The sequence below is a fragment of the Crocodylus siamensis genome, chromosome 1 (assembly GCF_052110815.1).
Source record: "Crocodylus siamensis isolate JL-2025a chromosome 1, ASM5211081v1, whole genome shotgun sequence".
Lineage (NCBI taxonomy): Eukaryota > Metazoa > Chordata > Crocodylia > Crocodylidae > Crocodylus > Crocodylus siamensis.
In genome coordinates, this window is record NC_143395.1 from 274,894,195 (window position 1) to 274,921,542 (window position 27,348).

Here is a 27,348-nt window from a genome sequence, read left to right on the forward strand (position 1 = left end):
TATTACTTAGCTAATAATTAAGACAGCCCTAAAACATAGTATCAGAGTAGTATGGATTTCAGAACTATTCTAGCATTGTCTTGTTCTTTTGTTATCAAGTTAAACCCTGACGATGTTTATGCTGCATTTCACTCACAAATTACATCTGCTGTCTGAACATCTGTCTTGTCAGAATAGCATCTTGAGATGTAATACACATTAGAGCACTACACATTATTTTCCTGTTCAAGTATTTCAGGATATAACACTCTTGCATACTCAGTGTGATTCCCAAAATTCAAGGCAGTGTCATTATGGATCTCCTGGGAAACACCAGCCTAAAAAGGCTTAGCGACCACCAAAGCAATGACCACAAAAATAGAATCAATGGAATAGTTCCAGAGTGAGTTTGTCATATGCTGCCCAAGAGAGCCACCCCAACTCCTTCTAATAAGCAGGCAATTTAAAGTGATCATGGGACTATCATATTTATTCCTCTACATCTTCCCACACTTTCTTCATCAGCTAACTAAGAATTTAAATAAGAAAGAATTGCCCTGCCTACATTTGTGTTCAAGGGCTATTACGTGTTAATTTAGAAAAATGTCTACAGCAGAAGGGTTAAGTTCCAATCACCTTTAGTACCTGTAACTCCGTAACTGTGCTGGAGCAGTGACTCTTAACCAGGGTGCTGCACCAGCCTGGGTACCACAAGATCCTTGTAAATGTACTGTGGGGTGCCATGCATATTAGTACTGTTGGGTGTGCAAATACCTATACTTGATTCCCAAGATGAACCCAGAGGGAGTGTCCAGATGAGCGTGCATGTGCAGTTTGCAGAGCCATAAACTGCATGCAGTGAATGTGTAACTGTGTGCTGCACTGCAAATTTGCAGCATGGTGCCAAAATTTGGTACTGGGATGTTCCAGTATCAAAAAAGGCCACAAAAATGGTGTGGTGCATGTGGCAGCAGCATACATTGTCAGAAATGGAATCTAGCCATCAGAGCCAAGCTCTGTGCAGCTTGATTAGTGCTGCTGCTGCTCCAGGAGGCCCCCAGAACCACAGGTAAGGCTGGCTCCTCCTCTTTACCCGGCACAATTTGTTGTACACTGGAGTGCAGGGGCATACCCTGGGGCACAAAGCAGCAGCACAAATGTGTCTTGCTGCTTTTTATGATCCTGGAAATGCATGCGTTTGCATGTGGGGATGGGCCCAGAGATTCCAAATAGAAATCCACAGTGTCAAAACCATTCTGACCTGCTGTGGACTTTCTAGGTTCCTTGCAACAGAATAATTACTCCGTTATTTTTTCCATAGTAAAGAAACAGGTGAAGGTCAAGAGCTGGCTTTTCCGAGGGGTGCCTTGAGTCTAAAAAACTTGAGCACCACAGTGCCATAATAATGCCATAATAGCCACACCATAATGCCATAATAGCCACAGCAGCGGGAAATGGACACTGACTCAGGGTCATAGCATACACTGAAGCAGGGAGTAAAAAACCCCATAGGTGTATGTTTCTCTTTCATTCTACTTTTGCTGGTAAGGGATACTATATATTGTCTCCTGTGCTCTTTTCCTGTGGCATGTTATAGGGATTTTATAGGGTGGTTTGCAGTTGTTGTGTGCAACAAAAGTAGGTTATAAATTTTAGTGTGGATCCTTCTGGAGAACTATGAACAGAATGCCTGGACTCAACAGTCCAAAAGGCCTTTCTAAATTCTAGTCCTATGTTCTTAATGTAGTGCTGGCATGTGGAGATGGCTGACATTGATTAATTCCTTTATTAGTTATATATTTGTAACGAACTGGTTTTATGTCAGAAGCAAAACAGGTGCTAGAGCAGTAGGTCTATACTCATGGGATGTGACCTCAAAGGAAATAATGAGAAATCCTCTGGAGAGCCAAATTCAGCAGTGTGGGAGACTGCACTAAACCTTAATAATATAGTAGAGAGGGAAAACTTCAGTTTACTTTTTTTAAACAGACAAAACTACTATTATTTGATGAAATAATGTGAACAATCTGAAAAATGAGAAATAATGGGAACTGGGATACCGGTTCAGTGTGGAAAATTCAACACCTATTATAAAAATTTTCCTTCCAGACTGAAGATGGGTTGAAAGGAAAAGCACTTCAATACATATGTGTATGAGCACATGTGCATGCAATAGGTGAATGAGAGAGAGAGGGAAAGGGAGACAGAAAGAGCGAGAAAAGGGAGACAGATAATTTTTTTTTGTTCGTCTGTCAAATGGCTGTATAGTTCCTACAAAACTTTAATATCATTCTGAGGCCTATAACATTGTCTAGGCAAGGGAGGTCACTTGCCTAAGTGATTAACTCCCTTTACTGTTGAGGGTGCAATGGGAGAAGAGGCACATTTTTCCTCTTCCATTAGTTTTTGTGGGAGAGGAAGAAAGGAACATATAACCAAAGGGGAGAGCAAAACACATTGAAATAAAACAAACAATAAACACAATCCAAAGAGAAATCACAAACTCACAGACACAAAAATTAGGTTCCGGGGCCTTCTGGTGCTTGAGAAAGGACAACTTGAGTTGAACACCATGGTATGAGAGAGAGAAATGGCCTGTAACAGTCTTCTGAGATTCATAATAGCACTAAGTATAATAGTGAACCTTGTTATAGATCAATCATTAAAAGGGAATGAATATATTTACAAGGCCAATATATGACTTCATGAACAGCAGGAAGGGAAAGATCACAGGTAAGCTATCTATCTGGGGTTTCTCAAGATAGGCCTGAAATTTATTGGAGTACTGTGTAAGTTAATCTTATAGGTAATAAAAAAGTCATTACCAGTAACAGCAGTACAATTTAATTCAAATAGAAATAAAAAAAAATCTTGAGGACAGCAGGAAAGGCAAACAAAGCATCGAGGCACCTCTTTGTCCCTTAGGACCAAGCCCAAAGGCAGTTAAGTGACATAAACATTTTGTTTGGCTTACTCCTGAATTGTAGCTGCCATTTACTAAGCATAGGAATAGACACACAAAACAGTTACCATGGGGTAACTGACACGTGGTAATCCTCTCCACTTTGAACTCAGTATAATTTCTGCGCCTTTTTATACCATGTGTCTACTTTGCCTTTTAGTAAACCTCTCTCTTGGTCACTGCACCATCCTTGCATATCTTGTGCTGACAGCTAGGCAGACAGTAATTAGCTCACACATTGCAAAAGCCATTTCATTTGTTTTTTTCCCCACTGATTCCATTTAGTCAGACAGCTTTTCTTCCTTTGCTAATAAGTATGGCCACACAGAAGTTAAGAGTGGCCCTATTCCTGCATGCCCTAGCATGACTTTGAAATAGAAAAATAAAATAAGTTAAATCCAGGTTATAAAAATAGAATTATCTTTCCTGTGACAGGTTTACCTTTCAGCGCTTGGATTGAGTCCCAGGCTTGAGATCCTGCTGTTTTGATTGGTGGAGCCCATCCACCAATCAGGAGGCAGCAAGAAAAATAAAGTCACACCCCTTTCCTGAGGGGCAGGGGAGAAGAGCTCCCCCAGACCTGACTGAAGACTGCAAACTGTCAGGTCCAGAAGACCTCAGGGGCGGAGCCCTGGAGCGTATAAAAGGAGCTGCATGCCCAGCACAAGGGAGGATGCAGCGAGGGACTCAAGAAGAATGGAACCAAGAAAAGCTGGGGCGCTCTCCCCCATTGGGCAATAGGCCCAAGGCTCCTGAAGCTGCCACTGGAGGAGCAGCCTTCTGAGCGGTGCAAGACCACACAAGCTGTTGACAGCGCATGGGGACAGTGTGCGGAGACCCGGCCCTGGGAGCAGTGTGAGACTGCTCGGATCCATCACGGTGCTCAGTTCGGTGCACAGAGCCCAGGCTTTGGGAGCTGTAAGTGGCGACTTGAGACTGCAACCCTGACAGGGCCAGTGGGCCACACGGTGTGTGGGGCAGCACACAGGGCAAGGACCTTGGGAGTCAGGGAGCAGTGGAGGCTACTTGGGCTAGCTACCCGGCATAAGGATGGACAGATGGAGCCTGAAGGGTCTGGCCTGTGCTAAAAGAGCCCTCAGTGCCAAAGCCAGGGCATGCAGAGACCCAGCACCCAGAAGCCAGCAGTGGTGGTGCAGCAGCTGAGAGGAGCTGAGCCCTCGGTGCCCAGAATGGGGCACAGGGTGGGGAAGAACCCAGAGGCCTGGAGAGGTGCTCTACCAGAGGAGACCCCATCAAGCTGCTCCCTGACCATCTGAGGGAGAGCGAGTCATTAGGCCCTTGGGTCCCACAGGGGAATGACACTTGGGGCAGGCAAACCCAGAGAAGGGTTCTGCCACCTCCCATGAATGGCAGCCAGGGCTTGGGCACTGCTGTGGAGGGCAGGGAGCTGCAGACCTGGGTCCCTGGCCCCATAGCTCTGGCAGCTGGGGCTCTCAGGGCAGAGGGCTGTGGGTGGGGGGCACCAGCAGGATTGCGGGGTCTGGGGGGGGGGCAGGGAGAGTGAGGGGCACCAACAGGGCCAGAAGGCTGTGGCTTGGGAGTGAGGGGTCCAGACCCACATTTTGTGAGATAAGGGGGCAGAGGGAACTCTGATTTTCCATGACAAAAACCCCCAAAACAAATACCAAAATGTATAGGTATGTATTTAGAATTTATTTTATTATACTGATTGAGGCATTGGTAGGCTTCCAAATTCCTTTAAAATTATAAATATATCAATAAAACATTGTGTTCAATTGATACCTATATATATATAGTGGCATTTCCTTTTAATTACAGATTTGGGGGGGAGGGGTTTATCAGAGAATTTGCTATTTTTATCTCAGAATTTGGGATTTTTATCAGAGAAAACCAGGTTCCCTGTTCATTACAAACCTCAAAAGAAACAAAATTACAAACTACTGATCCTAGGCTTATAAATTCAGTTTTATTTTTCTCCTCTACTGCAGCTCCCTAATTTCCTCAGCTTGCTTAGCAGACCAGTAGACAGTCAGATTATAGGCCCTGGTATCAGGCCCTTCCTATTACTTAAAAAATTCAGCACATAATCTTTTCCACTTGAAAGGCAAAGGGTTGAATAAAACTACTATAAGGTGGATAGATAACTGGCTCAATAGCTATAAGCAAAAGTAATTATTAACAGGTCCGTGCCAGAATGGCAAGAGGTTTTGACTAGAGTTCCACAGAGATCTGTCCAGGGCCTGGTTCTATTCAACATGCTTATTAACAATTTGGATGCTGGCATAGAAAGCTTCTTGAGAAAGTTTCCAGGTGACATGAACTGGAAAGTACTGTGAACATGATGGAGAATGTGAGTGTAATTCAGAAAGATCCTGACAGAATGGGAAGTTGGGCTAGAGCTAACTGGATGGAGTTCAATACCAACAAATACAAAGCACTACACCTCCAGAGGAATAATCAAAAACACAAATACAAAATGGGGGACATCTGGCTGAATGACAGCTCTATGGAAAAGGACTTGGGAGTCTTGGTAGACCACAGACACAATATGAGTTTGCAGTGTGATGCAGCCACACAAAAAGTCAATGTGGTTTTGGGCTGCATCAATAGATAGTGATAATGCCTTTTTACTCAGCATCGGTTAGGTCTCATCTGGAGTACTGTATGCAGTCCTGGGCTCCATATGTTGAAAAGGATGTTGAAAAGTTATAGAGGGTCCAGAGGCAGGCAACAAAGATGACTAAGGGCTTGGAAGGCAAGTAATTTGAAGAAAGGAGCTGGGCGTGTTCAGCTTGCGGAAAAGGTGTTTAAAAGGGGACATGATAACAGTCTTCGAATACCTGAAGGGCTGCCATAAAGAAGAGGGAAAGCATCTTTTCTGTCTTGCTGCAGAAAGGAGGATGCAAACCAATGGCTGGAAGTTGCAGCAAAGTAAATTTAGATTGGATGTCTGAAAAACCTTCTTCACTGTGGCAGTTATGAGGCTATGGAATAGACTGCTTAGGGAAGCTGTGGACTTTCCATCACTGGAGATGTTCAAGAAGAGGCTGGCCAGCCACTGTTTGGGGAGGGTCTCGGTGTAGCTATGCCTATTTTCTACCATAGGTATTTCCTATGCTTCTTGGCTTTTCTGGTTGCTCCCCTTCCCTTTTTTTCTGCTACATGTGTCAGGGAGTTTTTAAGCCTCCCCAGAGGCATTGAGTGTTGGCTACAGCTGTGGCTGGGGACTTCAACTGGGACATGCCAATTCTGTGAAGGTAAAGATGTTATAAACAGTCAGGGCTCCCGCCTCCCCTCCTATAATATGCAAGATTACAGATGATGTGACTTTGTAAGTTTTTTTCTTTTGCCCCTGTGTCTGGGCATGCTAGGTACCACTCAAACCTTTGTCTGAATGCCCTACAGTTCCTTTACTATATTGCCCAACATTAGAAGAGCAAGTGGAGGTTGCAACACTTCCATGACCAACTGTCCTTAAACTAGAACTGTGCAGGTAGATCACTTACAGTGATGCTTGTCCTTCCACACAGATGTGTTGCTCCACTTGTTCTCAGGTTCCAACTTCTTCAGGTTGGATTGCAATTTTTTTCAAGTTCTGTCTCATTTGTCATATCTGGCACCATGTAGTGATCACCAGGTTTAATCAACACAGGCATAAGTGAAATGAGAATCGTAGAATGATACAATCATAGAATATTAGGGTTGGAAGGGACCTCAGGAGGTCATCTAGTCCAACCCCCTGCTCAAACCAGGACCATCCCCAACTAGATCATTCCAGCCAGGGCTTTGTCAAGCTGGGCATTAAAACCCTCCAAGGATGGAGATTCCCCACCTCACTAGGGAACCTTTTCCAGTGTTTCACTACCTTCCTAGTCAGAAAGTTTTCCTAATATACAACCTAAACTTCCTTGCTGCAACTTGAGACCATTGCTCCTTGTTCTGTCATCTGCCACCACTGAGAACAGTCTAGCACCATCCTCTTTGGAACCCCACTTCAGGAAGTTAAAGGTTGCTCTTAAATCCCCCTCTCAGGTGTTCTCTTCTCCAGACTAAATAAGCCCAGTTCCCTTAGCCTCTTCTCAGAAATCATGTGTCCCAGCCCCCAAACCATTTTTTTTGCCCTCCGCTGGAGGGGAGGGTGGGGGGGCAAAACTGGACACAGTACTCCAGATGTGGCCTCACCAGTGCAGAATAGCAGGGAATAATTACTTCCCTCAATCTGCTGGCAATGTTCCTACTAATGCAACTCAATATGCTGTTAGCAACAAGGACACAGTGTTGGCTCACATTCAGTTTATTGTCCACTGTAACCCCCAGGTCCTTTTCTGCAGAGCTGTTGCCCAGCCAGATGGCCCCCAGCCTGTATTGATGCGTGGGATTATTCTGTCCTAAGTGCAGGACAACTTGCATTTGTCCTTGTTGAACCTCATGGATTTCTTTTGGCCCAATTCTCAAATTTATCTAGGTCACCCTGACTCTTAGCCCTACCCTCCAGCTATCTGCCACTCCCCACAGCTTGGTATCACTTATAGTCCATTCATTCATCCCATACGTCCTTAGCTTGCCTGCGAGAACATTGTGGGAGACCATATCAAAAGCCTTGCTAAAATCAAAAGGTATCAGAATTTGTGGTACAGGTGATATCTTTTATTTGACTAACTAGATTTTGCAAAAAAAATTTTCTTTAAGTGCAAGCTTTCATTAGGCAAACACCCTTCATCAAGCATAGGAGATGAGATTGTAAAAGTTCTCTTAGAAATGAAAGTTCATATTTCATCAAAGAATTGAAGGTGTGGTAAAATCTGTTTGGAACAGTTCATTTTATGCAGGTTGGGCTAAGAGAAAAGTTGGAATAGTCTGTATACCCCAAAGTTGTTTGGTGGCAAACAGAATTTAGTCATATTTCCTTCTGGTTATGATGTTTCATATGTCACAGAAGAGTAAAAAGATAGAATGCTCCACTGGGCAGAAATACCTTTGCTAAAATCATGGTATACCACATCCACTGGTTTCCCTGCATCCACAGAACCAGTCATCTCAACATAGAAGGCAACCAGGTTGGTCAGGTATGACTTGCCCCTGGTGAACCCATGCTGACTGTTCCTAATCACCTTCTCCTCCAAGTGCTTAGAAATGGATTCCTTGAGGACCTGCTCCATGATTCTTCTGAGGACTAAAGTGAGGCTGACTGGTCTATAGTTTCCTAGATTCGCCTTCTTCCCTTTCTTAAACATGGGCACTATATTTGCCCTTTTCTATTTGTCTGGGACCTCCCCCAATCACCAAGAGTTTTCAAAGATTATGACCAGCAGCTCTGCAATCATGTCAGCCAACTCCCTCAGCACTCTCAGATCCACTGCATGTGGCCTCATGGACTTGTACACATCCAGTTTTTCTAAATAGTCCCTAACCTGTTCTTTCATTATGGATGGCTGCTCACCTTCTCCCCACAGTGCTGCTATATGCAGTAGTCTGGGAGCTGACCTTGCCTGTGAAGACCGAGATAAAAAAGGCATTGAGTACTTCAGCCTCTTCCTCATCTTCTGTCACTAGGTCTCTTGAGAAGAACTAAACTACAGATTTAATGTGAAACAGTAGGCAACCTCCGCAGACCCTTGTTCTCTCTTGAACTGGTTAGCTGCTCCCTAACTCAGGGACCATCTCACAGTTCCTGACTCCTTCACTCTCCTGTTAGGAAGCACCTAAAAATTATTACTTTCATCATTACAGAGGTGTCAAACTTATGGGTGGGGGGATGGCGAGCTGTGCCATAGCTGAGGGGTGGCTATGGCCTATAAGCTACTCTGTGGCTGCCATAGCTACTCTGCCAGCATAGCCAGCACCCAGGGGATTAGTACTGCTCCCCTTCACTCCCACTTTTCCCATTGCTGACTGCCACCTATGTTAGTTGCCAACAGCGACTGAAAACCAGAAATTCATCAGTGGATAATGAGTGACGACACAAGTAATGATAGCATTAACCTGCTGCATGCTGGCCCACATTGATACAGCTGTAGCAACAAGCTTTGTGGCTTGGATCCAGAGGTGGGTTGTTCAGCTTGTAAGAAGTCCATGAGCCATATGTTTGATGACCCAAATTTAGAAGATGGATGGTGACTAGTGACTCTAAGTGCTTCAGTAATCTGTTCCACTTATTACTGCATTCTTGATGTTAGCTAACTATAAAAGAAGGATGCTTTCTACCTGCATTGCTGCTTTTCAAAGAACAATGCTGTCCATGGCTATATAGTATGATGGGTCCTGACACTGGACCTGCTCCATTGTTTAGGATTCCACCACTGCATCTGCTCTTGGTAAACAACTGCACTTTAGGTGTGATGAGCCCCAAATATGAAACCCGCTCTCCCCACCCGTGCAGCTATCCCACAGTCTTTCCCTTCAGAGAGTTCCTTTAGAACTATTATTCAACCCCAACAGTAGTTTTAGAAACACTTATTGCATGTTGCTGGGACAGCTCCTCCGCTGATATGGAGTGACACAGTTTCATTGGAGCTATTATATCATTGAGAAATTGCTTCTAAGCTTCAGACTTTATAGACAAGTATGAGTCATTTCTTTCTGCCAAGCTACTGACTTCTAACAGCTGAAGATCTGGACCATATTCTTCCGTTCCAAACTCACTTTCTATTTTTTAAAAACAAGATATCCTTCATTTTTATAGTTTGAAGGTAGCATTTATAATGTCCTTTCTATATTATATTTGTTTTTATGTTATGCAGGCCCTGAATGCTTTGGCAGAATTGAACATTTTATTAGAGAACAATTTACTATTAATTATTACAATCATAATCATGTCAGAAAAGAAGCTACTATTATGGTTTGTAATCCCTTGTTTAACATTTATCTAAGAGTCACAAGGTGGCAGTGGATCAGGCTCTGAACACTGTGAGAGAGGCATTGGTGACATGACAATTGAGTAGCCTATCAACTTTTATAATCAGTAGTACTAGCATCAGAACTAAACTCAAGATTAGTGCAAATCACTGATTTTAATCTTACCCTCTCATATGCAGTGTCTTTTCCTAATACAGCTCAGCACTCATCAAATACTTTCATGTTAATGTTTTATTTTCATCAAATTGCATGTCATTCTGACAACAACTAGATTACTCCCAACCTCTTCCATAGAATACAACAACAGCCTCTGGGAGACAAAAGTGTTTTATCTTAATTAGCCAAGACTGGTTCACTCTACCCACACGGGACAGCATTTGAACCCAGAATACAGCTGTTAATATGAAATTAGGAAGTCTGTCACTGTATCACTTTACAATGAAGGTGGGGGGGATACACAAGACCCTTATTCTGGAGTAATTTGACTTTACTGTAGGGTAAAGTGGAGCAGACAGACAATGTGCAAACTTACACTGGTGTCAGTCACTTCCAAGCTAAAATTACCCCTCAAAAAGTGATGAACACCTGTATAACAGCATACCCTACCCTGGTGCATCAATCCTATGTCTATAGCTCTAGCTAGTTTCATCCCAGAGCTTCAGTTTAGCTCAGTTCAAAGAGGCTCTTACCAAAGGCCTCCACTAAATGGTGAGGTGCTGTAAGTACACTTACTTGCAGACAACTACCTCAGGAGAGCTGGTTGCATATCTGTTCTGGACACTCATATAAAATCTTACTCCAGGAGTAAAATCTGAGGTGTGTCATTTGTCTATACTCAAGATCCCAAAAAATTGGATCCAGAAGAGAAAAATAAGGCTCCCTATAGATGTGTTTGTTCGCATTCTAATTCGAACGCATTGGAGCAGACTTGATTAGTCGAGTCTGTTCCATATTCTAATTAGAACACTCCAGTGTCACCTTACCGTCACATGTATTAAGCCTCCTTCCCCCCACTTCAGAATGGCTGTGCGGGTACTTTAAACCTTGTCAAATGAGCTTTAGTTAAAGCAACTCTGCAGCCATTATGAAATGTGGTGAGGCCAGGAGGGGTGGGACGGCTTAATACATGTGATGGTGAGCCCTCCCTGCAGCCACTGACCTCTGAGCATGTGTATAGGCAACCTAAAATTCTCTCTCAACTTAAGTTTCCTTAACAATTAACTTTTGTTAGGTTCTGGGGCACAGGGCAAATCCCATTAACAGAGAGATAGAAGGACAGATAGATATTCATTGTTAACACAACAGAAGCCCCATTTCTACATTAATTCAGGCCTTGTTATTTATAACCCATTTCAGCCTTGGGATCAGTGTTCAATTGCATATGTTCCAAGCCAGCTTTACAGCACGTTCTTATTTCAAAACTAATCACTTGGTTCTAAATTACCGGCGAGGCTTTCAAAGAATAAAAACTTTGGTGGTTACGGTTGTTAATGGCCAGAGGCCATCCATGGTAACTATAATATACTGGCAGGGTGTTGATTGTAAGAGTAATTTATTGTGCACTGAAAAAGTAAATCACAATTTCCTCTTGACTAGTTGTAGATGCAATCATGTAGGAAAGGGAATAAAGCATTTCCATGAGGCCCTCTTTTCTCTTAATTTGCAAGACATTTGTTTCTTTCCTCTTATCAATGTTTGACATTTGGACTTTATGTATCATTGAGAAATTGCTTCTAGGTTTCAAACACTAAAACAAGATCAGAGTTATGCTTGCACAGCCCTTTTCCTTCTAGCTTCTTTTTCAAGGCAAAAGCTTGTGGCATATATAACTAAGAAGAATCCAGTAAATACTTGTGGAAGAAAGGAATCAACAGATAAAAATCTAGTTGCTTTTCATGTATTAACCAGGGCCCTCTATACGTCCCTCAGAAATGCCATCAAAACAGGGAAAATGCTCCACAAAATGTGGGGACATATACTCTGTTTATGTAAATCTATGTACCTCCACGCAAGTCACCTGAGTTATCCTGATTTATGTCAGATAAAATCTATACTCTGTTCCATTCCATACCCCCAGCTAAGTTTTAGGTTTTTTGCTCACTTCATAAAATGTGATATTAAATAAAATATCTGAGCATTTACATGCATTCCAGAAAACAGGATTTCATAATGAATACAAAACCAGACCTAATTAATCTGTTCTTGGTTTGTCTCATCTATGATAGGGACTTGTGTACCTGAAAGCATAAATGGCAGCTATCTCAGACTGGCTAAGTTCTAAAGAAGGGTGAAAAGTTTTGGTAAGCTCAAAAACAGATCCACCATTGATGCCTGTTTTTAGAACTGAACTGAAGTTCTGCTGAGGTCCTGAGATCAGAGCCATTCTGCACTTTTTATTTCTGACCAGAACCAAATCTAAATAAATTACAGTAAAACAAAAAAAGTCACAACATTTCTACCTGGTACTCAGGTGTACCAGAAATTTTATGACAACAGGTTTTCTTGGGAGATTCTATCCTGGTTTTTAGTTATGTAGAGTACTTTTTATACCAGGGTGGGCAAAATGCGGCCCGAGGGCCAGCTGTGGCCTGCCAGGCCAGTCTATCCGGCCCATTGTGCCCCTAAAAAAACTTAGAAAATTAATATTAATCTGCCCTGGGCAGCCTGTCATGTGGCTGTCGATGGCTTGCCAAAACTCTGTAAGCAGCCCTCTGCCCAAAATAATTGTCCGTCCCTGTTTTATACTGTCATTGGGCTAAGTATCTAAGCTATGAGTGAAGAACCCACATTGTGTTCTTGGGCTGGTCTGGACTACAGGGCTCTTCCCAGGCCAGATCTGAGCCAGGTTCCAATGTGGTGGCATAGTTATTGCAGTGATGGCAGTGGGGCAAGCAGTAGATGGCCAGGCAGATGAAGGGTGATCAAGGGCTGTGCCAGTGCCCATGTCCATCAGGGCCTTGCGGATATTCAATGGCAGGGCAAGCCCTCTGTTAGCTTTGTACCCAAATTCCAGATGGAGGAGCTTCATGCGCCAGATCTGGCCCATGGGCCATATCTTTGGTCTCCCTGATCTAAGCCATTCCTCAAGTTCAAATCATTTGAATTTGACTGAACCCAGTCAATGCACTATTCTTAACTTGCTTGTATGACTTGGCCTAATTGTTTTAAAATGTGATTTACCCTGATTTCAGTCCCAGGCTTCAGTGTGTAAGCTTACTTAGATCAGAAGCAGTGGTTGCTGAATCTGCAAATTGCAGTGTCAAACATAAGGCAAACCACAGCATTGCTGAACAGGTGTAGCTAAGTGAAGAGTAGCTATGTGCCATGAAGAACACAAAGGATTTGCTATGCCTGGCCTATGATCATGCAGTTTACTTTAAGCCCTGTGATCTCAGAGCAGGAGAAGTGTGTGCAGACATTCAGCAGTGCTGGGAGCTACACAGGGAATCTGGTGCAGGTAACTCAGGGTGAGGGAGCGGCAGGCAGTATAAGGATAGAGGGCATCAGGTGGGTTCATGGGGGCACTGGCAGGTCCAGTGGGAGGGCAGGAAGGGTAGAAAGAGGCTAGGGCTGGGGCAAACAGCTGGGCTATGCTCTGAACCCATGCACACATCTGGTTATCCCACTCCCAATCTAAGTTAATTCACCTACCATTTTTGGCCTGATTTAAGCATCCCAAATGTCCGCCCAGATAGGCATTTAGATCCACCTAACCCTTGTTAGGCAGATCTAAATGTGACATCTGCACATATGCAAAGATGGTTTATTGTATGTGCTCCCTTACATTCCTGTACCAGCCACCCAAAGCATATACTGGGTGAGCCTCCAGAGTCCACTATGTATTTCAATCTACCCTGTACACATGGGCAGGAATGGATGTGATCTGCTTCCTAGTCTAGTCAGGGTATTACCACTTACATAAATTTGTGGAGAAATTACAAATGGGCCATTTCCACCACAACCAACATTTTGCCACAATCATTAGGCCAGACAAGCACCTAAATGTGAATCACCTCAAATTGGAGAACAGGAATGTCCCACCTGAAATCTGGTGCCTCACAAAAACAGATCCAATCTGAGCACTCACAAACTTCCACACCTAAACCCCAAATCTACAATTTGCATCTGGAGCCCATCTACTCAGTGAGACAATTATTCAGCTCCTCATTTATACAGAGAAGTGGAGAGACATCAGTGCCAGGGACTGTTAATCAGTTGCAGTCCTGCATTAAATAGTTTAACAATCAAGAGCATTGCTGTTTAATATTTAAACAAAATATTTAGCACTTACTGGATAAAGTCAGTGCTTAATTGCTTAAGCAGAACAGAAACAAGTACAGCTGTGCTGCTGGAGCTCACACCCCATAGCACCAGCATCACAAACCCTGCCAACTGTCAGCAAGTTGGAGGTTATTATTCAGGTGAATCAGATAAGTCAATAGGTTCACATGCGACTGACTGCCAGCGAGCTCCAAAAGATCTCAGACTTTTGTTTTCCCATGTTGTGACTCAGAGAATAAAACAAAACACGCAGTGTACACCAGGGTTCAAACAAGGCACAGGAACTCTCATGTTACAACAGATAATTGCCCTCTCACGCTTAAGCGGGGATGAGGGCTGCACTCAGTCTTCTTTCAATAAAAGCATATTTTTAAACCTGCTTAATTCCAAAATGCTTTGAAGTCAATTGGACCAGGCAAGCGTGTAACTGCTTTGAGGGAGCAGCACCCTGTGGGTTTGAGTCTCTTATTAATCATAAACACCTGATCCTTCCAAGTCCCAATGAAGTGACTAGAAATGGGAGTCAGAAACAGCCCTAAGGGACAGAGTGGAGCTACAATACCTGGCAGAATAAAACAGTTACCTTAGAACACAGGGGGGTGTCTACATGAGATGCTTTACTGTGCATTAAACTAATCTAATGTGCAGTTAGTGTCACTGTCTACATGTGCATAATTACTGTGCAGTATATTAGTCTAATGAGCCATTTTCTAGTATCTATATTTGATTCTGGAGGCTGCTAACTAATGTGCTGCACTGCATGTGCAGACACTGACTGGAAGCAAATTGCTCCTGGTCAGCCTAGGGAAAAAGGGGCCACAGGGGGCGGGGAGAGCTGTCCCGGCTTGGTGGATTGTGCCTACCAGGTCCTGATCTCCATGTAGCTGGCAGACAGCTGCCTGTCCAGCTGGGACAGCTCCCCCTCCTGCCCCTGCTGGCTTGGGGCCAGCCTAACCTCTCTCCAGCTGGGATGGAGCTGCCGGCAAAACCAGGACAGCCCTCCCTTCCCCCCTCTCCAGAGCTCAGAGCTAAACCCCTGTGTCCCCTGCCAGCATGGGGCTGGCACCCAGGGGAGCCTGGAGTTCCCCCTGGCTAGTGCAGGAGACAGAGCAGGGCAGGAGCATCCCTGGACTGAGCTGTTCCTGTTGGGCTCAATTTGCTCCCAACAGGACACATGTGTAGGCATATGCTGGGGTGCACTTTAATGAGCCTGAATTTTCTGTGCAGAAAATTCAGGTGAATTAATTGCACATGTAGACACACCCAGGAAGTAGGGAGACTAAAATTTTCTGTAGATTGGTCCCCTGATTTGCACTCCTGTGGCATGAAAGTGTTCTTTTTGTTTCTTTTTCTCAGCAATGTGTTGTTCAGGAGCTGGTCCTTCAGGTCAATTTTCTTAACAAAAAGGAATAGGGAATGTGCATTCCACCATGTTTGAAGCACAACATACATGCTGAGTGCTACCATATAGCAATGCAGATAATAAAATATGGGCTTATTTGTGTCTTTAAGGTGGAGCCACGTATTGGGAGCAGCACAGAGCTGCACTATCATGAGGCAGCTTCAGATCACATTCTGTACTGCAAAGACTAAATTCCTTCCTCAGCAACCATCAGCAGGAGCAGCACAGATGTTGTTACATCTCCAGGATCACTGTATGGCCAGCTACTAGACACTGAGTATAGCATAGGGAAGCCATCCCAGTCCCCTGGGGACTACAAGGACTGCAACTGCACAGGCATATAAATGATGGAGGTCTTCTAGCATTTTGTCTATCCCTCCTGACTCACTAATGGTAAAACAGAGCACAATCCAACCTTTTCTTTCATTACCAACATCCTTCCACTGAACCCAGGGGTACTGCAATTCCTGCAACAACACTAGTACCAAATTAGCACAAATCCATTGTTAAACCAATTATATAAACGTACTGACCCCCCCCCCCACTAGCAAACAGAACAGGTTTGCACCAGCAGAATACTAAAGCAGCTATATCAATTGCCACTCTGATGAATTACATAATGCCTAAGCCAAGAAAAGGAAATCCTCATCTCAGAGTAACCTGTAGTTAAGTGTTGGGTCTCTCTGGAGCATGAGATGTTGAGTGATAGATCTGTCTCAACACCCAGTCACAATGTCAAGGGGTCAGGCTAACAAACCAGTTAAAGTAATTCTGAAATTCCTTCCATGGCTGTTTGACTCATCCCAGACTTAGGGATAAGCCAATATTGGCTTGGTCTGCTAATTTCACCAGGTCAGATTCTGATAGTCAGACTTCTGTTGAATAACACCTTACTCCTTGACTGCTCCCGCTGACTTCACCAATGAGATAATTTCAGCAGAACTTTTTGAGGAGAAAAGTATTATTCAATACAAGTAAGGGCTGGTCCACATACAAAACTGTAGTCATTTGACTAAGCTCATAGTGATGTTTAAACTGTCACAGCCCTCTGGGTAGATGGTTATATCTGTTTAGCTTAACCTGATGGCAAGAACCTCATCTACATAAGAAAATGGATGAGCATATTCTGCTCCAGCTGTTCTGGAGTCACTCCCCATCTGGACGTTCTGTTGCAGGAAGTAGCATAATTATTCTGTAAAAAAGTCATTTTCATTCTGAAATAAAGCATCCATGCAAAATGCTACTCCTGTATTGCAAATAGTCTGGTCAATCTTCCCAGGTAGACAAGGCCCAGTGGACTTAAGCTAAACCAAAATAAGATTTGCTTAACCAGAAGTAACTGTACATATACAAGGGTTTACATCGCTAATAAACTTGGTTTAAAAAATGCACTTATTGTTCAATCAGCTCAACCTTATTATGAACATGACTTCAGAAATGGCTTAAACTAAACCACAGTAAGGTCTGATTTAAATCAAACTAAGCGTCCTTACAGAGTTTTGACCCTGTTCTAATTGAGTTAGTTTTAAAACAGATTTAAGTTAAATTAGTTCAACTTGCTCATGTAAACAAGACCTAATTGAGACAGAATCTAGCCTATCTATACCTTAACACAGAGTATATAAGCATGCCAGTACTGTTTACACTTCCAGAAACAGCAACTCGTCAGACAAACTATTCTCACAAGATGAATCAGTTAACAGCAGCAACAACAACAACATCTGGGACAATGAATTCCTTACTTGAGGCAGAAAACATGCAGTTGCCCTATAGTAGCTTTTACTGCACCATAATGCAAAGTCTGTAAAGACTTGTATAGAAACTATTTTTTTGTCTTTTAATTATTATTATGATACTGGTTTACCAAGCCTAGAAACTCAGAGGAAAAAAAACTCAGGGAAATGTTTATAAATAGCTTTCCCTAAGTAGATGATGTCTGGAAGATTATATTTTACAGGGCACCATCTATGCAAGTTAAACATTTCCATAAAACACTCAAATAGCAGTTCTGGAGGGACTGCAGTGAGATGGCTTGTAAAGCTTCCTCCACTGCCAGGTGCTGCTATGTAGCCACAGTGTCCTGCTGCAGAGGGAGGAGCCAAAGTGTGGAGTTGTGTTAAATAAATCAGAAAACATGGACTTGGGAGGGATTTAGGACATTAACATTGGAATACTTAACATTTCAGTCTGCACTGGCTTCCAGATGTTGTCCACTAAGGTGATCAGCCTCTGCCACTGTGTTAAATGATATGTTACTGACCCTTCCTTTAATCCTTTTAACATCTGCATACTAGTAACATGCACACACAAGAAACCAAACCAGACCACCGAGGGTGTACACATTACTGTAATCTTTGCCAGACATCAATAGCTTTGACAGTAATGGGTTTTAACAACAAAACACAAACCCAACTCTACAGAACTTCCAAATTATGAAGAAAACTGCTGAAAGAGCCAATTGTTGAGAAAAACAAATCAAGCCCTCTGCTCCTCTTCATCCCTCCCTTCTCTTAGGTCCCCTTGCTCCAAACAGTAGCTGGATCTCCCTTATTAAACTGATCGTGCCTCTAATGCAAAAATGTTTGACTGCATCTGCATTTTGCCTGAGGTATGTTTTATTTTTTTTTAAATATGACAACAAATAATCCTGCCCAGTCTGCATTTTTCTTGCCATAAACAGATAACAGAGCTGTTTACCCAAGGCAGCAGAATTTAACAAATCAGAAATAATTACAACCTCATTCCCCAGATGGTAGCAACACAGTGGGCACATCTACACAAGACTCTACTGCACAGTGGTTACTGCACATGTATAATTATGTACTAAATAAAAGTGCAGTAACTGGAGTTACTGTGCAGTAGCACTGGTGAACGCCTTTTAAGTGATGTTATTGCACAGTACCCTAATAATATTGTACAGTAGCATATTAGCAACATTGGTGCCGTGACATGCTACTGCACAGTATTATTTGGTTACTGCATAGTCAACGTCTCATGTAGATGTGCCCAGCAATTAGGTGATCCCACTGTTGTCATTTAAAACAAAAAAATTAAAAAAACCCCAAAAGTGAAAACCTGTCTGACGATTTACAAGAACAGATGGAAAAAAATAAAGAAATATAAGCGCATCAGCTGGATTCCAAAGAAATTCTGAATTCTAGGTAAGATTAATATATGTCTGTCCTGCCTTTTCTCATCTTCCTGTGAAACTATCACCACCTTCAGTCAGTTGGTAGTCACTGACTGCAATGTGTGCCGAAGACTTAACCCTCCTCTTTTAACATATCCCTTAATATTAACAGCCACCCACTAGGAGTGGTCAAAAAAAAATCTGAGAGCCACCGAACTCATTGCATTCATGATAGCTAATGATGGACTGATTATGGCCCAGGTCCTCAGACAGCGCCTTTGTAGTCTCTAATCCAGCCCAGAGGCTGACAGTGAAGGGCTCTTAATGCTCAGTCCAATGCTCAGGCAAATCTCAGTGCTCTGTGCCAACAAAAATACAACCATTAAATGAAATACTGAAACACACTCGCCAGCTTTCAAACAGCAAGGACAGAAATTGGGAACATCAGTCACCTTCATTTGTGTTTGGGAAGCAACATACCTGTTGCTGATAGTTTGCTGCATTCTTTGGCTCTTAAAACAGAAGGCAGGGGCCACCTTACAGTGAGAAATCAAACTTTGCTGTTCAGGAATCTGGGGAACAACACCCTCCCTCAGCACTCAATTAGAGTAGGAAATCCTGTCTTAAAAAAAATACCTGCATTCTTCAGCACACAGCAGCCCAGGGCCATGGTTGAACACACTGTTATGCTTCCCAATAAAGTATCCAAATACCTAACAGCCTCCTTCTCCTTTATCCATAGTATTCACTGAGTCCCAGTGATATCTGAAAGCTGACTTGCTTAAGTAAGGAGGGGAGAAGAGAGTCAGGAAAAATAACCTTCTGGGAACATGGATGGCATAGGCTTTGAGTGAGCATCTGCACACAATCCAGACTCCCCTTCTTGACTGCAGATGGTTTAGCCCAAGTACTTGGTCCTTCTAATCTCTTCACCGTCCAGCTGAATGGCAAATCAGAGTAGTGAACAGTAATCCCACTGCTCTTATTTTCTATCACATGAGGGGTTTAACACTTTCCTGCCCCAAAGATCAGACTCCCAAGAGTCTTTATCTAGTTAGTGCTGTGGGTTGATCAGCAAAGGGATCTGGAAACAATCTTGCAGCAGCTGTAAGGGGGTAGAAACACGTAAACATTAACGGAGGCAGGAGAGACCGAACGGAAATTTCAAATTTACAGACTTCGCTAATAAATGATGAAAAGAAAAGATAACTATGATCAGCTTTTGACCACTGGTATTCTCTGTCTCACACTATATCCCTTCTATCCTAAGCAAAGCTTGCTGAGAAATGTCGCTCGTTGTGAAGTCTGAATTATAAAACAGACACCAAATTCTGTTTGCTCCAGCTGGAGTTGTGTTGGATTTACACTGAGGTGACTGAGGGCATTTGTGATGCTGACCTGCATTCGCAAATGTTTACACCGTTAAACAAATTGATATGGCACCTTCTGGTGCCATATGAACATTTCAATAAAAAGAGACAAACTACAAATGTAATATCTTCCTCAGTAAGTCTTTCATGATACTGACCAAATGCTCGTTTGATTTCTGATTTCATCACTCTGTGTGTGGACGATGCCATACCTTACAGTAAAGAGACAGTCACTGCCCCGACTTAAGATAAAAACCAGGACTCATATTCATCACTCCCTGTTGAACACAGAACTATGCAGTGCCATAGCAAGGAGGAAGGTGGGGGGGGCAAGCGGGGCGACTGCCCCAGGCACCGAAGTGAAGGGACACCAACAGGCACTGCCCAGCTGGAGCAGGGTGCGGGATGAAGCCATGAGTGGCTTGTTTGGCGTGAGGACGGGCGTCTCCTGCCCCTGAGTGCACTCCCGGGCAAGCATAGGGGGGCATGTGCCCCCCGGATCTGTGCACGGGGCGAGGGTGGGCTGCTGCCGCAGGCTTTGCCCCAGGTGCCAAACTGTGTTGCTATGGTACTGGGACTATGCTACCAGAAACTGTTACCTATTATTTTATCATTACTGTACTGTAAAGAGACATCAAACCATTTCATTTTCTACTGGTCTATTTCCCCTACTTTAACACTATTTCTTATAATTCACCTCTTGTTATCTTTGATGCCGGTAACTGGATTATAATGTGCATAAACCAAAAAAGGAGGTGGGGAAAGGCATTTAATAAGAGATTTAAAATATAATAATAAGGCTAACTTGACAAGAATTTTTCTTCCTTTTCTCCTTCTTCTTTTTGGAAAATTAGAAAGTAACTGCTTAATGTGTGAGTACCCATGGTTAGCCTACCCACCTGATTATAAGCAAAATCTGAGAGGTGCAACTTGAGTTCAGAACAGGAACTGAAGCACAGCAGAGGCTCTTTGATGCATTAAGACAGCCCAAGTCAACAGAAGGTCTGGCTGTAATAGAGGCAGCAGCCTTGCCTTGAAGAACGTGACCTAGATAGGAACGTCAGCTTTCCAAACATCAATAAAGTAGATCCAGTGGCTTATACAGGCATGAACATTTTCTAAAATACTTATAATTGCAGTACTCGCAGACTGCTCTTCCTCCCACCATGTGTATGCCCTGGCAATGCTTTGGGGATGGGAGGGAATGAGAGAAGCAGGCTTTAAATTTTTATAAAAGCAGTGTTTAGACATAATGTAAAAATGATTGGTTTCTTTTTTAAAAAAAGCTAAGCAAGTATATTTAGCCAAATCTTCTTTCTTGAGCCCTAGTCAAGCAAAAGACAAAAGTAACCTTCTTGGTCCAGTTATTTCCCCATAAAATACAACCTCACAAAGGGAAGGAAATGGTGCTTTACATTTTTATTTTCTCTAGGAAGCAATAATAATTTTTAAAAGGGATGAAATCTCCCCAATCCTGTTTTCCCTCAAAATGACCCCAAACGGCATAGGAAAAATATTTGCTCTCAGTGCTTGAGCAAGCCACAGTGAATTAACTTTTTGTTGTTAATGGCAAGGCTGCTATTTATCTGCTAAGAATCAAACCAGATGTTCAAAAATAATGGAGGGCTTGATGACTCAGAGAGTGAGCCCTTCAACTTTAAGAAATAAAGACCAGCAACACAGCCTGGCTGAGGTCACACATGAAGGAAGTTTAAAGGTCTCAGACCCAGCCCAGTTCATCTGCATCACCAAACTAAGCATTTGGACACAGTTTTTCCACGGGAGCCTAGCACACAGGCAGAAGGGAGTACCTGTTGGTCAGGTTCTTTGGCAAAGCTATTTGTCAAATAAATTTTCACAGTCTGCCTGGCTTATGCCATGGATACCAGTCTCACAGTTCAGGAAGGCTGATATCCAGGTTAAATTTTTTTCTGTAGAAACTGTCATTCAACCGAAAATTGGGCATTTCTTTAAACTAGACTTAGGGAGGAAAATGGCAGCTTTCCATGGAAAATGCCAACTTTTCATCAAAAACCAGAATGTTTTGCTGAAAAACTGAAACGTTTCAATTAGGTGATGAGGCTGTGTTTCCCCAGAGTGTTTATTGTTCAGGTGCCTTGTGGCCTGGTTCTCCCTTGTAGACCACTTTCTCCAGCCAGATTACATCTCCCCTTATGTACAGTGACCGGAGCCGGAGTTCCTGCAGTAGACAATGATGGTGAGGGCTTTGGACTTTCTGAATATGTAGACCAGCCAAGAGAGCTCAGTCCACATAAGAGAACAGGTTCATGAAATACCCACAGTACAGCTCCTATGAAGCTTTTCAGTTTCTATCATGTTGTGTGTGTGAATGTTTTCAGCTTATGATTTTGTTGCCATTAATGGTCTTTGTTGCATGGAAATTTTCTGAAAGAGGAATATAAATGCATTTTCTGAACACTCCTATTAAAAGCCCATTCTGCTTTTTTTAAAACGAAGGAAGCTGCATTCCTGGAAGTTCTGGGCTTTCTTGTTCCTATTTTGTATTGAGATTTTCCAGCCTCTTCTAATAAATAGTTACAGTATCAGCTTCAGCAACCACAATAAAGTGTTTGAAGAGAAACAGGAAAACAGAAAGAGGAATCCAAGAGATAAACTGCAACCATATATGTCAGGGGACTTAGTCAACAGATACCATCTTCTCTGAATAGGGTATGAAGATATATATTGGCAGAGAAAGGCACGGAAGAGTAGGATTTCTATCAATAACATACTGGGTGTTGGTGCAATGAATGAGGTTTCTGCTTTCCAACACTTTAGTCCCTTGTAGTTGGCGTTCCTTTCAAGTCTAAAACCAGACTCTGGTTGCTTAGGGTCCAGTTCATAAAGCTCGTCTAATATTAATTCTGTACAACCCTAAAAAAAAGAGATATGAACAACACTTTGATGACTGTTCATACACTTAAACTATGTAGAGCAAATCATACCTATGGTTACACATGTGTAGTGCTAGTCACCATAGTGAGGATTCACTTTCATGTCAACATTTAGCTCCATTTATGAATCAGAGTTACTTGCTTCGGCGTGGAGGCATGTTACAGCATGCTGCTTGGTCCTTTATGTTAAAAGCAAATTTTAGATTTTGTTAAGATTAAATGTATTTAAATCCTCATCTTTGAAATGCTTTGCCTCTTTCTCATGATCCTCTAGACTGCAATTGAGATTATACTTAAAAGATGCTGGAGCCAAACTTGATTGTTTAAATAAAAGCAGTTTTCTTTCACAATTATCTACTGGTATAAAGAAGTATTGACTGTGATGGTCTTTTGGGCATTTACATCAGCAGAGAATTTGGCCCAGTAATTCTAGCTCATAAAACAAATGTGATCCTGATTTACTAGTCAAAAAGTAAATGATACATAATACTGCCCTTTGATATATTATTCTTCCTTTTTAATTAATACATTCAATAGGAATTACTGGCAGTGTGTATATAGTACAGAGAGAGGGAGCACAGTTGAGAGCTGGCACTGAACTGGATCTCAGGAGAGCTTGGTTTTATTCTAGGTCCTGCCATGTGAACTTAAGTAATTAATTTCAGTATCTCTTTTTTCTCTTCCCATTGTTTCTTGTCCTATTTAAACTGCAAGCTCTTTATAACAGGGACCATCTCTTACAATATCCTTGTAAAGTACATAGCACAATGGAGCATAAGGTATTACTAAAATGAAATGAATAGTAATGTTTTTTACCATGTTCTTCTTCAAGAAGATGTTAAGACACCTTCATACATGTTGGGATGGAAGGGTCACTTTACATTTCCTGATATCACTGAAAAGATGTTAAGGCCACATGTGGTCCAGATTAGTCTAAAATGTGTGGCCTCAACACTTGAGGTCTACTTTTATAGGAAAGAATGACCCTATAGTTAAAGCCTAGAACCAGGAATCAGAAGATATGTACCTTCTTCCTCACTGTGACAGAAATACCATCTGTCCTGTGCCTAGTCACTCAGGCTGTGTCCAGACGACCATGGACATTTGGTACCCTGAGGACAACTTGTGGCGGTGCACCTTGAGCCATTGCTAGTTGTCCCCGGGAAACACCCGTGCCACATGGGCTCTGGTGTGCAGCAGGTTACATTGGGTGGGGTACGGGAGGCTGGGCCAGCACTGGCCCCCGCAGCTTTACCTGGGGTCCTGGGGACCTCTCAGGGCTGCAGCAGCGGCAATCTTGTGGCTTGGAACCTGGTCGGCAGCCACAGCACAGCTCCAGCTGGTCAGGCTCTGTTTTTTCCTCTGCACATATTGCTCAGCTTTTTTTTGCACAGGTTTTGACCCATGGATGTACAGGGGGCAACCCCACCTCACCCCTGTGCTGCTCCCTTGCAGCACAGAGAACAGCTGAATGTGTATTATATGGCATCACAGATGTGCCTGCAGAGCCACATACTGCATGGCCATGCTCGTCTGGATGAGGCCTCAGGGTCCTAGCAAGCCCCTTGTGAAGTATAGCAAAACTGTCACCGTTTTCAGCTTCCTCTTCTTTAAAACAGGGATAACAGGATATTTTAATTAATAGGCAGTCACATATCAAAGATACCTAACATTCCAGGTTCCTTACTTAAAGTGGCTATAAAGATACAAAATAAGTATCTTTCTGAAATGTAAGGACTGAACTTCCCTGGTAACATTTTCCTTTACCTTTACCAACCACGAGCCATTCCTGCTCCACTTATTCTACCCTACCCTCTCCTTACAAAAGAGGCCTTAAAGAATTGATAGAGGTTGTAACATGACCTGCAGGTCCATGTATTCAACCCCTGTTGAACCAAAAGCTGGAGGAGCTAGTTTCAGATTTGCAAGACCCTTCACCAAAAATGGTTCTCTCATTTATGCTGTAGGAATGTAAAATGCAGTTGCTATGATGGCATCATAAAAGAGATAAGTTACACTGAGCTGGTCCAAGGCTGGATCAGGCCTACTAACCACCTATGCCCACAAGTCTGATCCATGCATGAGTGGGAACCAAGTGTGGTGCAGCCTGGGATTGGTCCACGCAAGTGCCATGGGTAGTGCAGTGCAGGACCCGGTCTCTACAAGTGCCAAAAGCAGTGCAGCTTGGAACCACATGCACCCTGGGTACTGTGTGCAGGGCTGGTCTGGTGCAGCATGTGAGTGAACAGGGAAGCTTCAGGGGCAGATTATGGGGCTCTGTGGACTGGATCTGGCCCCACAGGCCATATGTTTGACACCCTGATTTAGAGCCATGGAAAATCCCAATTATTTTTTCATAGGGAAAATGAGGAAAGAAAATATTCTTTTCCAAACTTCCCTAGGAACACTTACATTTTTCCAAGAAAAAAAAATCCCTAGAACACTAAACATTTTTTTAAAAAATTGATAAGAATTGCATTTTTATAAAATGACTTTAAGTAAGGGATGAGGTACTGGAGGTAACCAAAAATACATCAACAGAGAGAAAGGATGAAGGGATAGATGGTCTCTGGCCTTTTTTTATTGCATGGTATCTAAATGGACCAATAAATGTTCCCTCTCTTCATGCTTCACTGAATCCAATCTTACATGAAGCAAAGTGGCCCTTACACATTTCTTCTCTAATATTGCTTCACACACCTCTAGTGACTCTGCCACACCTAACTGAAATCTTTCCCTCTGCCAGAGTAACCTTTTTAAGGAAGATGTTTTCCTGATAACTGAATTAAGATAACTGAAGGCACCAGACTGCCTTCGGATGCCAACTCTATCCAATTTTGCCTGAAAGACTGTGATATGCTTGCAGATTGCCTTAGGTTCTGGTGGTTACCTCTTCTTTTCCTTTTTCTACCCCAGACATGATTTGCTGAACATTCAGCATTCAGAAGCTTACAAACTTGGCTTGTCCCGCATCAGAGGGGGTTTCTGGATATGCTGACTCTATCCTGTTACCATGTACTACTGGAGCTGCCACCTATTTGAAAGACGCTTCTTTCTTAAAGAAACTGGGTGCCATTGACAAGTTTCCAGCAAATGCCATATTAGCTACCATGGATGTTACCTCCCTGTGCACCAGCATCCCTCACAAGGATGGACTACAAGCCATGAAGAACATTATCCCTGACAAGAAAACTGTTTCTGTCTCCATTAAGCTCTCCTGCTTTGTCTTCACACACAACTATTTCATGCCTGGGGACTCCTTATACCTACAAACAAATGGCACTGCAATTGGCAAACATATGGTACCCCAGTATGGAAACATAATTATGACAGACCTTGAAGTTTATTTTCACCACAGCTGCCCTCTCATCCCCCTGGTATACCTTAGCTATGTTGATTACATCATCATAATAAGGACACATGGGAAGGAATCTCTACAGAAACTTCACTAAGACTTTAACAACTTCCATCCCTCCATATAGCAGACACTTCCTAGACACTAAGAGAAGATTTGCAGTGGCCACATTGCCACCAAATTGTATTGGAAACCTACCAACTGCCACAGCTACCTTCATGCTACCGGCTTTCATGCTAAGCTCACCACTAGATCCATTGCCCACAGCCAATCCTCATGTTACAACTGGATTTGCTTTGACCCCACCAACCAAGATGAACACCTTAAGGATCTAGAGCATGGATTCCTGCAATTACAATATAATTCCCAAATTGTAGCCACTTCAGCATGCTTTCCGGACCTGGGCTGGGCTGGGCTGTCTACTCCAGAGAGCAGGGCTGGCCCCATCCCTCTGCTACCTGGCTGGAGCAGTGAGGGCTGGCTGACAAAGAAGTGGTGGAGGACAAGCCCAGCTGGTGATGCAGACCAGTTTACCGGGCATGGGAACTGCCCCCCTCCCTGTCCCCAGCCAAAACCTGGCTGGGGTCTGGAGCCAGGGAGGGGAATTAAACACCCCTTCCCCTGCTCAAGCTTACTGTTGGCTACAGCTATGGAATACAACTCCCAGAGGCACCTGGAAGCAGGAAGAGAAAGTGATGAGCAACCCTGCAGAGTCCTGCTCATGTGATTCTGGACTGCAAATCCCAGAGACCTCAGGGGCAGCAGGAAGAGAAAGTGAACACACAGCCAGACAGCCTGCTCTGTCATGGACAGCAGAAGGCATTATTATGTGGATCATGCATTAGACCCCATCCCACTTTTACCTGCCCATGTAGAGGGGGCCTAAATCTTATTTAGTTAGTCTATAAAGATGCATGTCTAATCTATCCTGCCTTCTGACAGACTGCAGACTAACAGCGCTATCTAACCTCTGTCTACCCCTCCCTCCCAACTTTCCCTCAAAACCTCTGAAATAGATTCTCCACTGGAGGGGATTATATTTTTTCCTATGATCCGTTATTGTTGGTTTAACCTCAGTGCTCCTCAGTCTAACTAGAATAATGCTCAAAAAAGAAAG

At 43.1% G+C, this 27,348-nt stretch overlaps 1 protein-coding gene across 2 annotated transcripts in view; it reads right to left on the reverse strand.

Moving 5' to 3' along the window:
• NHS (NHS actin remodeling regulator) overlaps nucleotides 1-27,348 on the reverse strand; it is a 359,633-nt gene that overhangs the window by 96,679 nt on the left and 235,606 nt on the right. Inside the window, exon 1 of one of the 2 annotated variants that reach the window (XM_090062947.1) lies at nucleotides 19,228-19,326. The exons of the other annotated variant lie outside the window; for it this stretch is intronic. Coding sequence (XP_089919073.1) covers nucleotides 19,228-19,261 — 34 coding nt within the window. The 5' untranslated portion in view covers nucleotides 19,262-19,326. Of the gene's footprint in view, nucleotides 1-19,227; nucleotides 19,327-27,348 lie in introns of those variants that run through there. 2 annotated transcript variants of the gene reach the window in all.